We start from the raw sequence: 16102 nt of genomic DNA on the forward strand, positions 1-16102 counted from the left end.
TTTAGCGCAGTATCTGGTGGCAGTTCAAATCGTCTAACGTCGCACGGAATTTCCAGTAACCAGTCTCGAAGTTTCGATTCCTACAGCCCCCATGTTTCCTGAACTATTGTGCAAAGTTCACTGGGCTCATTTCATCTGGCAGGCTTGGAAAACGAGTTCCTACATTCGCGCATAAATAAGGTAAGAGGATATTTCAAGGCTTCACACAGTAATATCTGGATGGCGTCACGAAAGCTACTCTCACTAACCACAATTGTTGTTTTTTTTTTTTGTGAGAGTAAGCAAAGATGATGACCCTGACTGTGTCTTATAAAATAAATTAAGCTATTTAGACCATCAGAAAAGATACACATGTTAACATAAATTCAACACCACGAAAAATCCCGCCTTCCAAAAAAACGACAAATTATTCTTCTAGACAACTCAGAATACTGCTAAATTTAGAGGGAAAACCGCTGAATTCGCAACACGGCTCCTTGGCTGCAGAGCGGTGGCTAGATGGCGCAAGCTACAGCCCATTGTGGAGGGTAAAGCCGCTAGCATCCATCCATCCATCCGTCCATCCAGCGATAATAAGATGCTCCGAACTGGCCTCGTACGGCATTTTTTAAGCTGCAAATGACATATAAGTCGTTACTAGCTGCACCCATCGTAGAAGTAGGGCAAGGTGTAAATCAATAGGTAACACGTTCCGATATCAGTGCGGTTATCCACACTGTGTTGTTGGCCAACAGCCTCCCCAGTGCAATATATTAGGCATTTCTGAACCATCTCCGGTATGTCCAAGTGCTTCATTTCTTTACATAGGATCGCGATAAAACTTAACCGCCGTGCGATTTTATTCACGGATTGCTCTCCTAGCAGCAGGTGGTCGGCTGGCGACAGGTTCATTGAAAAACTTCGAACTTTGAAGAGTTCAACGACAGATATGCCAAATGGCATTTAAAGTACGTCGCGCCTTTCTATATATGGTTTGAATGTAATACTTTGCATTTCGCGGTAATTGAGAATTTATGTATAAGCTCGTACTTCACCAGAAGTTGATCTTTTAATATTATGTTTTGGTACAATTAACAATATTACATGTAAATTGCTTTGGCAATCCAGTGATTATTCAAGTTATGTATTTATCGTCGATTTATACTTTTCCCGATTAACCGGACACATGTAAAACTTGAAAACATGCACTAAAAATATTTTTTTTTGTAAAAGTTTTATCATATTCTTAAAGGACCAATGCAACAATATTTGTACTTTGCGCAAATACCGCTTAAAACGGATCCTTAACGTTAATGACCTATGAAACACGCGTTCGTTTTTAACCCCACGCAATAGAAGTTCCAGAAAAAAATTTAAGAAAAACGAGCAGCGTTCACCCCCTCAACTCGCAGCCAGAACAAGCGGCCACGTGATCTGGAGCCGATTATATGCCGCCAGTGTTGATCATAGCCACGCGCTGGGGTTGGCAAAGCGCAGGACACGCGCTGAGTTCCAGGCATTGTTATGGCTCGGCTGTTGTCGTCGTTGCAGCGATTGGACACGGGTCAAAACCCGAATGCTTCTCGAGCTAGCAATTGTCACGAGCCCAAGTCGAGTGCCCACGCAATGCTCGGGTCCAATCTATGAACCGCATTCAAATATCGTCACTTGGGTGTACTGGGACCCCCGAGTTACGTCATCAAATTTTGCAAAGGAGAGATTGAATGAAAAGGATCGCTTTTGTCCTTGAAATTACACCGCAACAAAGGAGTTTCTTGGCCAATGGCGTTGCGTGTGAGTATCCTTGAGTCCCAGGTGTGCCAGTAAGCTCGTGTATAGAGAGATACATTCCAATTGAATATCGTTGCACAGCTCCTTTAAGCCACAGCATCGTGTTAGAGAATTTTCCTTCGTTGCGTTTCGTTTCACACGTTGCTGCTGCCCATGGTAAAGGGAGGCAAAGGATCAGTAAAGCTGTAGCATTTTTTGTGTGAAAATCCACTCTATTATGTTTTTAAATAATACAAGCGTTTCTAGGAAAATCCCGCATAGCATTGTTCGCTATTACTTCAACAATACTTAAAAACTGTCAACTTGGCGTCAGTGAAAAGGTGCAAACATTTTTTCTTGTCGTCTCTTCACTTTAACACTTTATTTCTAGGTATACGCGAAACAAACGAATGAATTAAATTAAACAATAAATTCAAAATTGCTCTTCTTTTATCGCCTAAACAATATGAGCTCAATTATTGCGGTTCACCACTTATATAACCATGTATCCATAATTATCGGTCTCTTAAAAATGCACTAATGTGAACAGAGCAAATTTAAAGGAGTTTGTCTTTTTTTTTGAAAGTGTTTCTTTGGAGATTTGTTTTTTGCGCTCAGGCGCCATTTAGGCGGGGGTAGCCCTGCTCTAGGCACCGCCCGGTGCTTACAAAACTAAACACCTTGTTTCTGTTCTCATTGGTTGGAGAAATGATAGACGTGTGAAATATATGCTGTAAACCTGTCTCTCCGTGGCGTAATAGTACTTTTATCGACGTTATTTTTTTATGTTTGAGAATCAAGACGATATAGATAGAGTCATTATTGTTTTAAAAAAAAATCCGAGATTGCCTTTCCGGTTCGTCTCCAACCGATAACGACCATGGCTGCCGGCGCATATACGGCGTGCTCAAGGAGCATATATAGTTGAGATAGTTGCTTTTTATGACTGCGAGTCGTTCAGACTTCACCGAGGTTATATAGGAACATTTCTTCAACCGATCTTGTTTGTAGCAAACAACTGTCGCAATTACGTGCCTTTGGAAGCGCCGTGAGGGTGCTTGGGTTCGTGGTGGTACTGGCCTAAGCTTATCGTCACACGCCTTCAGAAGCGCTGTGCCGGTGGGTGATTGGATTAGTAGCGGGACTGGCCCAATCCTAGGGTGCCACGTGACTACGCTGCTTGATCTCGCTTGATGTGTTCCTTCGCGCGAGTTTGTGCTAAATAAAGATGTTTGTTCGCGTAAAAGCGGCCCTGCTGCTCTGTGAAATGCGCAACCGTTGTGATTACAACCACGGTTTAATACCGAGAATATATATCTACCTACTCCGGTAAGAATTTACGAGCTATTTGACTGGAGGCAATCGGGCGTTTCTTTGTTTATGTTGCCGTCATTTCCGTTCAGAAAGCAAGTCGCTCTTAAGTTTTGCAGTGCACCTAGCCTAACAAAAGTAATATTTTCTCGTCGCAGTTTAATTGTGTCTCCATGACGCTCACCTACCTTCCTCGCGGATGTCATGTGTAAAAAGGTCGGTGGACGCTTAAGCTTCTCCTTTAAAGGGATGCTGAACCAAAAATCGAATTTCAGAAAACAACGCAGGATCGATAGGCGGGATGCTACAAATCCTAAAACGTCACTCGTAAAGTGGTATCTCCAACTGATCGTCGTATTTTTTAAAAGAACAGCGCGCTCGCACGAGGGCCGAAAGACGATCAGTTGCTCATGCGATGCTCATTTCCTCCTCTTTTCGGTTTGACACCGCGAGGGCGCGGAGAGGAAAGGGAGCGAGGCAATTTGTCCTCCTTCTCAACTCTGCTGCGATAAGATGACGTCAACATTGTCCATTGCTCGCTCCTTTATTTTCCAGAAATACGGCCATCCGCTCGAGATATGGCTATATGAGTGGTGTTTTGTGGCTTATGGTGCCGTGTTGAACAAGTCTGCAAGCTTATTTCGTGAAATCCGAATTTCGGTTCAGCATCCCTTTAAAAGTAGAACGTGAGAGCGTTATCGAATCCTCGGCCCGCTTATGGCGCACCACCTCTTCAAGCCTAGCCTTTGTCTCCGCCTTCTCTGCTTTAGTCTCACGTGACCGACTCCGTCGCCGAGCAGGAGCGGACGTAGATGTGACATCCGCACTCGTGGCAGATGACAGCTGAGAAAAGCGCCCCGCATTGGTACATGGCGCCGCATCCATCGCACACGTGTCCTCTCCTGGCAGCCTAGCGGCGGCCTAGCTGCGGGGTACGCATCCTCCACGGACGAACGATGACGGCAGGATCGCAGCGCCACTGGGCGGAATCGGCGACGGATGGAAACAGCACGCTCCTCCAGACAGTCGAGCCTAGGTCTTGTGGCTGTGATGTCGTGACCCTATCGACCAATCAGGTTTTTCACTACACGCCAGCTTTCCTTTCACGGCACCGAGGTTGGCGCAACACGAGCTCCTTAACGCTATCGGGTTATTCGCGTCACGCCGGCTTTTCTGGCACGCCACCGAGGCCGGCGCGTCCGAAGCTTCTTAACGCTCTCGCGTTAAAAATTAACAAGAGCAGTAAAGCTGGAAGGACTGCATATATATATATATATATTTTTTAGTCCTCTCGGCCGTTTATTACCGCACATCGATAGAGGCTGACCAATGCTTGTATTGAACCGTGGCTCGAGCATGATAGAACGCTAGAACGCAGCTTTATGGTCTCGTATTCTGAGCGTTGAAGAAGTTTTTAGACGGGGGGCGGAATAGCTGACGGACGGAGGCGAAAACGGACGCCGACATGCAGTTTTTGTCTCTGCGTCTCACGGGCACTGCAGAAGACGATAGGCGGTGGTGAAATAGCAGACCATTTTAGTTGCTGATGCGCGTCTGCTCGCACAACTAGCAGGCGGTGTCATACACCATACTAGACACACCAGGTTTCGCGAAAGGAAGATACTGGGCTTCTTAGCCTGTTCAACCGAGCAGCCAAGCCAATCCAGTAGTAATAAAGAGGGGGGGGGTCATTAATATGTGGGCGGGGCTTAAAGAGTGCCTTGTCCTCCACTTTAATTGCGTCTAACGGTGTAAATATAGCGCGATATTTGTTTGTTATTTTTGTGGCAAATTTATTAAATAAATTACGTGTCTCAATTATGGCATTTACAATATTTTTTCTTCATTTGTTGTTACTTTAATTATTATGTTAATTAGAGCTCTTTACCGAATAATTATTAGACTACTGAACACCATTTATTGAGAACTAAAAAAAAACAGTCTGCGCTGTGGTATTGATCATGAAGAGGCGTCATGCCGAGTGTCACGTTGCAGACAGTATTTTTTTTAAGCTGCACAAACATGTTTCCAACCTCGTCATTCGCAGATCTCGCCCCGTAGATAGCCAGCCGTTGGCTTCCCCAAGGAATAGTTTGCGGTAACGTAGTCGCTCCAGATTCCTATTTATTTAATGTATACTTTGCGCGCAAAAGCAGTGTCAGCTTCATTATTAATTTGCCAATAGAGCCGTTGGTACGAAAGCAACACCATAAAGTAACTTGGCTCATTCGACAATATAACAAAAAAAACATACTACGTTTCTTTTTTTTTTTTATTGCTCTGGCGTCTGTTTCGCACGAGACGTCAAGGAAACGCAGAAAAACGTCTCCGGCAGATTCCCATGAGGCAATTAATGTCGCTAAGAGCATTGTGGTATCTGCAATGATCCGGGGTTGACGCAAACTTGATATATCGTAAATTCAATCGGGAAGTTTAAAAAACAAAACTTTATATCATCGCATACTTTTTGAGACGCATGAAAAATAAGGAAATAAACAGCGAAATTTGTACTGAAAGGTGCACGGGTTATCTTAAATAAAATGCGTTGGCAAATGTAGATTCGGGAAGGTTTATAGTAAGAGTGATTGCGCGGAAGGAATGTGCTTATTATCGTCCTTCGTGCAGACTTGGTTCGACGTGTCAGGCTTCAGTGATTGGTGTGTCGGGATCGATATCTTCGTTCGTTTTCCTCCAGCGCTTCCTCTAAGCTTTATGTAGATGTAGCTGGATGTTTTTGTCTCTTTAGCTCACCGATCACTCCTCATATCTTAAACGTATTCAGTTTTTTTCCCCTCTCCGTACAATAGAATTAGGCCACTGGTACTCCTCATCGACTGATGCATATTCATGACGTTCTTAAGTATATTCGAGTCAGATCTTGTAGATGTTCCTAAATAAACACGATACCTTCTGCCGTAACACGGCTCAACTTGTCTTGTACCTGTTTTTTGACACTTTTTCCGCATTCCATCCATATTCTATTCATCTCTAAAGACTAACCTGCTATTTTAAAGAACTGTAATGGTTGCAGTCTTTTAGCAGTATACGTTGCATGATTGTCACGGACTTAACATACGCACTACATAGTTTCCATATCACCCTAATGTACTGTTGTATTTTGCGAGGCTTGAAGTAGCCAGCCAAATGCTTAGTGCGCTACTAATCGAATATTATAGATATTATGTTAACCCTCCATTATTGGGTATTGTCAGGACGTTCCACGACACAATAGCAGACAGTTTATTTCTCCAGAATTCATGATTTTACTTCCCCCTGATGGGTATGATCGTTTGAGTCGCCCGTCAGAACATGGGGCATCGAAGTATGCGGTGAATGCTTTCTAGGCACTGTCTTTGTCACTTCATTTTAAGGCTATAAAAAAATACACGATATCTTTAAAACTTTTTCTTCTTTCCTGGTGCGTATGTAAATTGCTATTTTTGATTTGACGACCCAAACCACAGGACATTTGTGAGTTTTTTTTATTCAAAGCCAAGCAGTGTCAAGCTTAGAAGTGTCTCTTTTCGAGAGCTGAAGAAATCATGGTCTGGGAGTCGGACATCTTGACTAATTTCAAATAAGAAATTCCGAGAATAAAGAAAGGTACTTAAGTATTACCTCAATAATATAATCAAGCCTGTTTTGGCTCTAGTTTAGAATTATTCGAGTATGCTCCAGCCTTAAAATGATGCTTTATTTATTTAATGAACTTCACATTCTCACATTCAGGGAAATAATAAAACAAAAAATGGCTATGATGTTCCAAAGAATTGCAACCACTAACAACGGCCTTCCAATAACAATACTTTTTAAAAGGTACCTGTTTCACTAAAGGTAATCTATTTGGTCAGTTCAATCTTCTACTATGTATTAACATACACAGGGAAAGACTGATTCATATCTGCGGCACAAAAATATGAAAGACACATCCTGATCATCTTAGATGTTGATGTAATTTTTAGTCAAGCTCTAAAACACTACCATCTGCTTTAAATGAACTTTACCACTCACACTCATTCTCTTTCTTACTCATTCTTACACGTGAACCTTCTGCGTTGCTGACAGTGTGGTCATAGAATCCATCTAAGCGAGTGAAAACGTTCTTCCTTGCTGGATAAAAGTTGAATATCCAAATATCGGTTGCATATTGAGCATCGTAGTTACGCACGAGTTTCAAAACTTCAGACTTGCCCAGTCGTCGTATGAATTTCAACAGGGGCTTTGACATAAGTAGGTGTTTGACGTTAAGCGTCCGTGATTTTCGCTGGTCACAGCCACCGCCGATTTTCGCTGCAACGGTTCGTGAACTCTGGCAGGAAACCATTCGAGACGCGTGTGTTTGTGTTGTCCTCATTTCTGGTGTCCATCACGGGAGCACTCAGTGATTCAATTTTGTGGACGATCAATACTGAGTCACATTGCTTCGCACAGAGCTGCTGCCGCCTATTAAACTTTGACCGCTCTTACTCAGCTGATAGTGTAGGTTTCGTAGAACTTCAATCACTACTGGAATACGAAAATTGCTAATGTACGTTAAATCTGAATATTTTTTAGCGCGTATTCGCTTTGAGATTTTTGAACACTTATACATGAACACTTCATTCCATCATTCATATTTAGTCAAACTGTATGTACAACAAAATGGACGTTGCGCACATAATAAGTGTATAAAACAAACCTGTCTTTGTCCTTCATTTCAGCTTTATTTCAGACGCAACCAGCGCTACGAGGAAATGATACCAATCAAGCAGCGTCAAAAGCGTCAAAAGTCAAAGTCACTGGGTCTTTTCTTCTTATGATTGGTTCAGATATAATGAAACAGTTGACGGCGGCAGAAAAGCGCTTCAAAAGTACGGCGAATGAATTGTAAAACATTCCGCCATGCTTGGTGCGGTGCCGGCCAACACGCAAATGATCTCATGGATGATATATATAACCCAAAAATGTGTCACGCGAAATTTTTCTTAACACCCGAATAAATTATAAAAGAGTTCCAATCGCCAAAAAAACAAAATTTGCTGACCAGTCATAACAAAGAAGGAAAAAAGCAACCGGGAGATTAAGAGACAGACATACATACTGTAGAAAACTTTTCGCCCAAGGAAGAGACTCAATAGTTAAATTTACATAACCTTTTGGATCAGCACTGTATATTGAAAATACAGCCATATAAATCTACTAATCGCTGATTTCTCCCACAAGCTTTGAGAAAGGAGCAGTGCTATTAAAACTTCATATCAAAATGATCAAGATGCCACTGCCGGCGGACTGCCGAGGGCCTTCGAACTCAAAGCCAGTCGTGCTCCGGCCTTGCAAAAATTTTGCGGGACCTTGAATGTTCCTTTCAGGACGACGCACGCAAACGTGCTGCAATACAGCCTCTTCTAAATTCAATCTGTGCATTTTGATCACTATCATCATTTGAGAAATGGCATATGTGCCCTGCTAATGGCGGTCTTCTAGTGACTGATGAAGAAAGACATTGAAGCTGCTCTTGAGTGGATGACGCGATGCCGATACATACGAGGGGTTAGTACTATACGACCTAAGAATCGAAAACAAGAGCTTTGTAAGCGTCTATTCCTCACTCAGATTCAGCCCATCTGTGAGCGGCAGATAATACGTTGTAAATCCTTTTGGTGCATAGAAATTTTGTAGGAGCTGTGCATGGGCGTCACCACTACCGACCTTCAGTTTGTTTACCTCTTATTTCGTTTACTTCAGTTCATCATTACCATATCACGCCAGGTTATTGCCACTTAAGATTCTACTGTGTCCTCTCCAGCATTGGCCTTTCTGGAGGATCGTCAACGACCATTTCAGTGGCTCAGCATCTCGGTAAAAAACCAGGGAAGGGCAGCTATATGGCTGGAGCTTCATTCTGACCGGTCGTATCTTTGTCAGCACCGAAACTGTAAGTCATCGTAAAACAGCTGCACACTGAACATTCGTCACCTTCCGTTGACTTAGGAATGTCAGAGCGCCCGACAAAAATATAATTTCATTAACGCCATTGGCATGGCGAACATCAAACTTCTATATGAGACTGTAAATCACACTTAATTCTGGAAAGGGTTTGATTCATATCTAGTCCGCGCGCAGCATGTTACGGTACTGTACACCCATGAGCGATAAGAAGGTGAATAGCCCTCTTCTTGTTTTTGACGCTCCTGCAAGTTTTGGAACAAGCTCTGTTCCAGAAGAGGGCCAGAACGCAAAGTTCAGAACCCAAGCCACGTACGGTTTGAGACGTTGAGAGTTAATATAGCAATATAGCTTTAGGAAGCCGTAAAACAGGCAAGAAACCAGATAAGATGTTCACCTTCGTATTGCCGGCGGGTCTACATTTTCAAAACGATTATAATGAGGACAAGTTTAGGTTCGGGTTTCGTATTGAAATCTAAAACAAAAATTTGCAACGGACGTCTAGTAACGGAAACATAACGCGCAAGTATAACGGGAATGCAACAAGTGAATTGCACTTTCCTCGTTAAGTTTAGCGAAAAAAAGAATACTGGCTATGTGATCATGTAGCCAAAGCACGTGCAGTGCTAATCACACTTGTCTATAACGCGCGAGCGAGCGGCTTTCTCCGGGGAGCGCATGACTGGTGGCATTCGCGGAAACTAAGCTAGTCACGTGGCGCAACATGGAACGGCCCGCTCGAGGGGTGTCCTGCCCACTCTATCAGCTGGCGGCGAACGCGGAAGGCGGCTTGCACGCTTTTTACAAACGTCATTGTTCGAACAATAAACAAACTGAAGCATGAAGGCGTATCAACGATGTCGTCATCAAAAAACAAAAACAAAATTATATCACAAAGCACTTCACTTTTATCGCTTATCAAGCTGATAGAGTGGGCAGGACACCCCTCGAGCGGGCCGTTCCATGTTGCACCACGTGACTAGCTTACTTTCCGTGAATGCCTCCAGTCTAGCGCTCCCCAGAAAAAGCCGCACGCTCGCGCGTTATAGACAAGTGTGATTAGCACTGTACATATAGGTCCCAATTTAGTAGGCTCATACCCAGTTAAATTTAGCGCAAAGGTATTCGCGTGGCGTTATTAGCGTGATGGCCGTCAACTGCTACCATGACGTCAATTGACAGTTTCACGTCACGTGAAACCAGGGCTTCAAGCGACATCATGAGGCACCCCGTGACACAATGACAATGTGACGTCACGAGACAGCAGGGTATGACATCGTGATGTCACGGAACGTGATACCACAAAGGCACGTGACACCTGCCATTGTGCTTTGACATCGTGAAAGCATGAGATTGAGATTATGTGAAAGAATTATTACAGTCAATTACTTGCACTCCGATGAACTCCTTGTGAAGGGATTTTCGATACTGCATATCATTCTATTGCGTGCCAGCAGTGTTGTAGGCGTTATACCGAAAAAGAAATACCCAAATACGTTACTCGTTACTCGCAAAATAAAGGAACGCGTTACCGATCCCGTTACCGACTAAAAGTACCGGACGTTACTTTTGGTTTTTAAATTAAAAATAACAGCGTTTTTCTTTTTTCTTTTTTTTTTTTGCGACAACGTTTTTAGACATTGGGACAAAGGGCGGGTGCGTTGTGTCTTTTCTAAAGTGGAACTTTTTGCGTCGGGAAAAGGCATGCGAAGTTTTGAAGGTATCTGGAACGAGTGCAATAATTAATGACTTGTCGCCTATACTCCGTTTCAGCTTATCTTCAAACGCAGCCAACGCTACGAGATAACCGGACCAATTAAACAGCGACAAAAGCGCAAATCACTGGGCCTTTTTTGTTTAAGGTTGGTTCAGAGATAATAAAACACGAACAGAAATTTGACGAACTAGATAATGCAGGCGTTTCAACGCTGTCTGATTAACTCCATCAGCTCGTAGCATTGGTTGCGCCTGGACTTAAGGTAAAACTAAGCATAGAAACACAGAACAAATTTATAGATACTTTTTTTTTAGGTTTGGCGAGACTATGTAAATACGGTACCTGTTACTTCAAATAAGTAGCGTAGCTACGTTACCCGTTGCAGTTTTGAAAATGTAACGAATGCGTTACGACATTAACGTAACGTAATACAAGTAATGGTAACGCCATTACTTGCAACATATTACCGCCAACACTGCGGTGCCTGTGCTGTTGTGACTGTAATATCTGCCATGTCGCTCTAAGTTTGAATCCCTTTCATTTCTTTCTATTCGCACCTTTTATTTAAAAACTCTTTGCCTTATATCTTCACATTTTGAAGTTATTGAAAAGCCGGGGTCGTTTTTAAAACTGGAAACTCATTCCAATATGTTTTCCTCTCTCTCTCTCTTTCTTTTTCTATCTATTCGGCATGCATTTGTCACAAAGTGTAAAGGAACAACAACATCGTTGGTAGCGTGCACTTTTTTAGGTGGTGGATTGGATTTTATAAACAAGAGACTGTTGGACGGGGTTACGGCAGAAACGTGTAGCAGACTGGCTTCTACTAGTGCCACTAAATAAGCTACGCTTCAGAGTAACGACACTTGGCCGTATTGTGTCTTAAAATCATGATTGCCAGTTATCTGAAGCTTTATCTGAAATCAAAGGATACGATTTTCCGCCCTCCAAAAATGTTTAAACAGTTCGCGACCGAGCAAGGCAATATTACATGAGCTTCCTAACACCGAATCTGATGCTGAGGAAGTCGCAGTTTTGAATCATGACGATTGGCAGTTACGTCTGCTCTGCATACGAGCCAAAATGGCGGCGACCACAACAATGTATGGGAACGGAGTGCCGATACTCTAAGCGCAGCTCATTTAGTGGCTCTAGCTTCTACTTTGCGACATGGTTACCTACAGTTTATTTGAACTAGAGTTTTGTACTGCCGCCTCTCTTTGCACAGACCGTCTTAAAAGAGCGTTGCAAACTAAAACATCAACACAGCAACGTCTGGCTCCCTTCCTTCCCTCCCCCCTTCTCTCCTTGCACGTGGTCAACCTTGATAAGCAAGTCAGAAATGGGAAACGCGACGACACTGGAGACTGCTGAGTCCTGAGCTAGATCTTCACTATCTTAATCTCCGCCGATAGCGGCGCGAGTCGGAGGTCACTTCACCCGCATACGAAACAGATCGAGACGGATCGGGGCAAATTAACATCAGATATATCTTTCCGGGATTTTTATCCACGTCCAAGGATGTTATAATATTTGGCTAACAAATCACGTACTTCTGATCGAACTGTTAATTATTAAAGACAAATAACTACTCCTGTTACGATTTGAAATATGTTTGTTGCGAAAGCGTCGCGCTTGGTTCGTAGAACTTTGCAGTGTGGGTCTTCCTCAACGAGACGTCTCCTTCGTGTTCCAGCGCGTCCCAAGTCTGCAAGCGTTCAGTATACGAGGCTTTCTACTCGAGACAAGGCGGTGCATTTAGTTTCAAACTTACATTGATAGCACATAGTTCACTTTCCCAGAAAAAAAAAGTAAACTGCCAATAGCCAGAAACAATAGAATTTCGGCAAGTAGCAAACCTAGAACACGATTATAAAACAAAATGCTACGTGTGTGGGGAAAATTATTGAATTGGAAACGTGATGTTCATTTCCTTTGCACTCGTCTTATTTTGTTTTAATGTAATCGTGTTCTGAGCTTCGTTGTTTGCTGACATCCTTCCATTGTTGATCACAAATGGCTGCCTCCGTGTTCTCCAGAAAAGCGAAAACACGGACGTTTTTTAGGCTGAAGTATTGGCCAATGTTGTATTTTTTTATAAAAATGCATTAATTCAATGGAATTCCCAGTGCGTCATTCATAAAATGTTCGCTACAACGATATACGCGACGAATATATATATATATATATATATATATATATATATATATATATATATATTATTTAGAACTGCTCCTACAGATCATTAAATAAAGCTTACGATTGGGTGCATGCGTATAAAAGTTGTCGCGATGAAGCCGGAAAGACGTAAACGTCTATTGCCTTACATTACAAAGTGGGTTGAAAGCGTTTGCCAATCGAGCCGATTTCGCAGTTCGCGCGGTGTAAAAAGCAGTTCGTGTGGCAGTACGTCCGCTTGCTGAGATACATTTCGAATCAAGAAAAGGACACAAGGCTACCTACTCAAGATCCCTGGGTACCGAGGTTGCCCAATAAACAGCCCTTGCAGCCACGCTTCAAGGACCCTTAGCGTAGCGCCGCAGTCATCCGGTATACTGCCTAAGCGCTGTTGGGACACTAGAAATCTCAGTGTCGTTTCTTGTTGCACATCTCAGCTTGATCGGAATCAAATTATTTAGGTTATGTTAGCACCATTAAATATCACCAAATTAAATGATTCTTTTGTCATTAATTTCTTTTTAAATTGAAGGATGTTGTGTTTGGTGCTGACATGTTTCTAATATACCCATGTCACGGCGTTCACCACAGCCGCCTTCGTTGTCTTTGTTGTTCTCACTAGTTTATGAAAATATTTGCCGCTGAAACCGTAAGTGGGACTTTTTTTATACTTATTTATTTATTTCGAATATAACGACCCTTGTGTCCAAAAGAAGAAAAAATGAAGATTTCTATATCTCCTCTGTCCCTTACTAACAGCTATGGTCATGAAAAAGTAAACGTCTCGACATTGAAACTGCGTTTTTCCAAGCTTGGACCTCAGTAAACAATGTGACCACTCAAACAAGCAGACAGACCTCCCAAACAAAACGGGTTATTTATGAGTCGCTACAGCTTTTCACGTTGTGATGAAAGGCATGCTGACAGCGGAGTTTCAGCGCCCTCACTTTAACCTATCAACATCGTCCTTACTTGATAAAACGTTAATTTGTTTTCCACATATACCCAGGCGCTGTAAACTATGTTTTGCGGTAGGAAATATAATATGCAATAACTACTGCAGTAAGCACTGCAAAAACAAAAGCGAAGGCAAAAAAAAAAAAAAAGAAGAGACAGGGCCAAGCGGCCTTCTCTTACACATTCGTTTCTCTTTGCGCGCTGTTTTTGCCACACACTCTCCCTTTACTTGCCCGGCGTTTTCATTTTCTTACCACATATCGCGTGAACGTAATAAGAGCGTAAACATAATAGTCACATCCTTAGTTTCTGAAACTCTCGGTGGCTCTAGTCGCACATCACCCACCTCATCGAGCGCCAACTGCTGTTTCTCGTTCAAGTGTCCAGGATATCCACTGCTGTCCATGGCTTCTGCTGCCCACTCCGCGTGACTGCTGCCGTCCCGCGCACCGAAGTAGCACTTAGCCGCACTGCACGGCACCAAACCGGTCGGCGACAGTCAACAAGGACGCTCGTCGAAGGCCGGCACGTCGGAGCTCCCTCCCCTAGCGACCGTCACTGGTATCGCCGTCCCTCGCAGCGATAGGTCGCTACACCCCGATTCATAAACGGGCGAGAGCTAATCGAAGAACCGTATACTTATTATCCATGGTGGAAATCTATTTATTTTTGAATCTAGATGCCTCCACCGCAATCAGGTGCGTTCCAGGCATGTTTACGGGGCGAGAGCGCCGGCGAGTGCCCGCGTATCAATGGAAGGTCAGCGAAGCGCGTCGTCGACCTTATCGGGTCCTGCCCTTCGCGCGGAACCCCGCTTCTTCCGAGATCTTGTCTACGGGCCAGTAACAGATTCGGTTAGATGCAGCCCGCCGGCTGTGAGCATAGTGGTTGCCATAGATGCCGCGTATGGTATGGGGCGCGTTTTACCTGAATGTTTTCGTTTCTTGGGGTTTCATTAAATCATCGAATACTTTTTAGCGGAACCCTCTCATTCCAGAATCCGCCCGTTCGTCAAAGTTTCCCGCTACATTTTGCGAGAAAATTGACAGCACGTGACAGCACAACGTGACGTCAATACCTGCTAAATTTCCGGGAGAATTTATGTGAAGTGACCTGAGCTTATGTGACGACATGTCACGCGATATTGTGACGACACGGCACCTGGTCACGTGACACTACAATTCCACACCGTGATGTAAATGTTCCAACTTGATTTAGCGGAGGAACCAATATCACGTGAACTAACGTCAGGTAACATGACGACGTGACGTCATGAGACCTAATGTTGCGTAATGTCACTTTTCCCGATAAATTTAGCGCAGAATCGACATCACATGTTACCACGACATCAAGTGACGCCCTGATTTGTCACCGTTAGGTCACGCGACGTCACGATGCCAAGTCCTGGTGCCACAATAAAGAAAACACTATCGTTGTTAACACCCCTAAACGACCAGAAATGAGTGCTATTTCCGACTCTAACTATAGGTGGCGCTACTCGTCTTCCAAAATGGCGGTTATAGTGATGGTCGGAGATGCGTGCTCGTGAACCACTTGCTGATCCTGCCTACTATGCTGGGTTCACTGAGCGACACAAATCATTTCTATTTATACCAGGAAGTTAGGGTGTAATGAGCGCAGAATACCTTTTTATTCAGAAAACAAAAGCGGTGATGAACGTAATATTTACGCCAGGAGGCACGTTTTAATTCTGGAACGAAACCGAAACTAACCTTTATTTTGGATGTAATTTCTTGGTATCGGTGTTCATTTCGGATTCTTTCACAAGTCAAGATGTTTCTCATAGCCTCATTATTGAGCTGAAGAAGTTGCTCGCCGAAACTTTATTTGGTGACATACGTGTTCGATCCAGGCACTTCAAAATATTTTGGAAAGTTCAGTGCCCCTTTGAAGGCCGGGTCGCTCATACACATTAGAGGTAACAGAATTTTGTGTTTCTTGAAAAAGCAGCCCTGACGTTTGTGTGTTATTGCTGCCTTTTTTGACCCAGAAAATTGTCAAGTGAAATAATGAACTGCGGGCCTTTTTATGGGTTTGCGGTATTTCGATGATAATTGCTTTAACATTATTGTTAAGCACAAGAATAACTAACTCAAACCACACGGCTGATGGGTGTAGAATATCTTAACAAAACCTATGTAGATTAAGAAACGCTGTTTTCACTACAAAAATCAAAGACGGAACGCGAGTCAGACAGCAGAAGTGTGTGTGTTTTTTTAAAGCAATGCGTGACGCATAGGACTC

General features: G+C 43.3%; 1 protein-coding gene across 1 annotated transcript in view; it reads right to left on the reverse strand.

Moving 5' to 3' along the window:
* LOC8025636 (SEC14-like protein 2) overlaps positions 1-14569 on the reverse strand; it is an 80637-nt gene extending 66068 nt beyond the window's left edge. Inside the window, exon 1 of the mRNA XM_040207657.2 lies at positions 14184-14569. Coding sequence (XP_040063591.1) covers positions 14184-14243 — 60 coding nt within the window. The 5' untranslated portion in view covers positions 14244-14569. The remainder of the gene's footprint in view (positions 1-14183) is intronic.
* Between the last annotated feature and the right edge of the window lie 1533 nt (positions 14570-16102).

The sequence above is a fragment of the Ixodes scapularis genome, unplaced genomic scaffold, assembly GCF_016920785.2.
Source record: "Ixodes scapularis isolate PalLabHiFi unplaced genomic scaffold, ASM1692078v2 ptg002725l_1__unscaffolded, whole genome shotgun sequence".
In the NCBI taxonomy this organism is placed as follows: Eukaryota; Metazoa; Arthropoda; class Arachnida; order Ixodida; family Ixodidae; genus Ixodes; species Ixodes scapularis.